General features: G+C 38.3%; 1 protein-coding gene across 1 annotated transcript in view; it reads right to left on the bottom strand.

Moving 5' to 3' along the window:
• LOC106870632 (uncharacterized) overlaps positions 1 to 2,578 on the bottom strand; it is a 19,666-nt gene that overhangs the window by 2,518 nt on the left and 14,570 nt on the right. The window contains exon 3 of the mRNA XM_014916772.2: positions 1,352 to 1,536. Within this exon, the coding sequence (XP_014772258.1) occupies positions 1,352 to 1,536 (185 nt within the window). The remainder of the gene's footprint in view (positions 1 to 1,351; positions 1,537 to 2,578) is intronic.

Below are 2,578 nucleotides of genomic sequence, written 5' to 3'. Positions count from 1 at the left end.
TCTCTCTCTCTTTCTGTCTCTCTCTTTCTCTCTTTCTCTCTCTGTGAAAGTATCTGTCACTACAGTATCGAAATGTGATTGTTTCAGTTAGTGGAATAATTTCATTTTTAAAGTGAAAGTATTTGACATGAGTGTTTTTGTTTCACTTTTGACACGTAATACTTAAATAGTGGAGGAGATATTATGTTGCCGTGTGCTCGAACTCTGCAAGAAGTTAATCATTTTTTTTGACTAAAACACAACTGGAACCCTAAGTAAGGCATGTGTAAAATTTGAATGAAATTGGTTGCGTAGTTCTCGAGTTTTAGGGATTCACACAGACAGACAGACAGACAGACACACATTCTCATTTTTATATATATAGATAATGGTACAAACTACAGGAGTTGTGCTTGACCTACTAGAAATAACAGCTCCTTCAGATCATACCCAGCCACTTCGGGAAAAACAATGACACACTGTATAATGTCTTACATTCTTCAAAAACAATGGGAAGGTAATGTGAAGTATTCTTAGCATCATTATGGAAAGATGTACCTCCACTGCCATAGTAATCCCATAAGGATAAACGGCTTGGTACCTAAACCTCACCTCCTACATAATGCCAGAAAGACACCTCCTGCCATCATATTAGAGACATCCTGCCTATCTGCTTTAGACCATGAAGGCTGCCAGAGAAATTCCAAAAATTATGGAGAGATGCAGCTTCACAGCCAGAGCAAAGGTGATTATCTTAAACACTGAGTAAACTGAATAAATCAAAGGTTGATGAAAAAGACTCTTTTCTAACTGCATGGAAGAGATGTGGACACTGCAATCTGCATGAAGGCATCATCATCATCATCATTTAATGTTCAAAGCAGTAACCCTGAATAAAATTTGATTGTATGGAGGGGACACTTTAGTTCTAAAAGAGAGTTTCTCTAGTATTGGTGAAATGATGAAATAGGTTGTGCAGGTGGAATGATGAAATCCGTTGCCCAGTTTCACATGACCACCTAACCTTTGGTGCCTTAAGTGTAGTTCACTGTTGCAAGAATCTGGGCCAATCTTCCAGTTTGGGGATAACTTTTACCCTTCCTCCCACCAGTCTTAGAGTCCTTTATGTCTTGAGTACTATCCTTCCTCCTCTGATTAAAGCATTAAAAAAATTAAAAGAAGAATACATTATCCAATGTGTCCTTTTCATAAAGTTGAAGGGTGTGATTTCTGAGTGAAATTTGTTAACTCTAACAGGTAAAGACTTTGTTGTTGGGTCAGTTTGCTCAATATCTATTATTGTAGGCTGCAAGGAGGTAAAATAGTAGAAAAAATCTTTCAGAAAATTAAATTATTTAAAATTTTAACTTACCTGTTTACTGGCAATAATTAACCATGGAATAGTATCTAAATACTGGTTGGCTTTGACAAGTTTAGTCAGCTCATCTTTAGCAAGGTCTACAAGTTTAGCATCAGTTGAATCAATAACATAAAGCAAAAGATTTGTTCCATCAATGTAACGGCCCCAGTGTGGTCGAAGGTTTGGTGCACCACCAACTGAAAATAAGTCAGATATAGGTGTAGTTAGGTCATTTTTAATGCTAATAATATACAGGGTTGGCTTCACACAATCAACTTTAATCATGTGAAAACTTTCAATGAAGTAAAGGCATATGAAGCAAACTACAAACATAAAATTTGATGCAAAAAAAAATGAAGGTGGCGAGCTGGCAGAATTGTTAGCACACTGGGCAAAATGCTTTGTGATATTTTGTCAGTCTTCACATTCTGGCACCAGGCCAGCAGTTTCAGGGGAGAGGGTAAGTCAATTATATTGACTCCAGTGTTCAACTGGTAATTGCTTTATTGACCCCAAAATTTGAAATCAATATTTAATGCAAAAGATCTCAGTAACTCCTGTTTTCTTCTGTAGACAGGATTTTAAAGAATTTTAGGCAAAAATATTTAAGGAACTTTTGTGACATTACTGCATTTTCCAAAGTTATTAGTAATGCATGTCAAGGAAAATTGTTTCAATTTGAAATTGAATTTTGATCATCTACTTGGTCTGGTAAGAATATACTATCATATTTTTCCACTCACAATATAACTTTTATGAGTGTAACTCAAAAATAAGAGTTACACTTTAAAGTGTCCAACCACCAGACAAATCACATCTCTATAATTGTCAAGAAGGCTGAGGGTATCGTAGACCCAGGAAGACCTGGGATGAGGTGGTGAAGCAATGACTTCTGACAGGGACCTTTGAAAATATGCTGTGCGTGAGAAGACTAAATTCGACGACTGGCACCCATGCCAACGTCTCCTTCAATGGACACTAAACTCGGCTTGCAAATACCTGTTGGGGCAAGTGAAAGCGAAATCGTGATGGCACCTGTACCAGTGGAGCGCTCAGAGCACCGTCCAAGCGTGATCATTGCCAGAGCAGCTGTCTGGCTTCCGTGCCAGTGGCATGTAAATAACACCATCGGGTGTGATCATTACCAGCTTTCCTGGTACTTGTGCCAGTGGTACGTGAAAAGACATTTGAGCGAGGTTGTTGCCAGTGCCGCTAGACTGGTTCCTGTGCAGGTGGCAT

This window comes from Octopus bimaculoides, chromosome 2 (genome assembly GCF_001194135.2).
Source record: "Octopus bimaculoides isolate UCB-OBI-ISO-001 chromosome 2, ASM119413v2, whole genome shotgun sequence".
Taxonomy (NCBI): Eukaryota; Metazoa; Mollusca; class Cephalopoda; order Octopoda; family Octopodidae; genus Octopus; species Octopus bimaculoides.
This window is presented reverse-complemented; position numbering and strand designations above follow the sequence as displayed.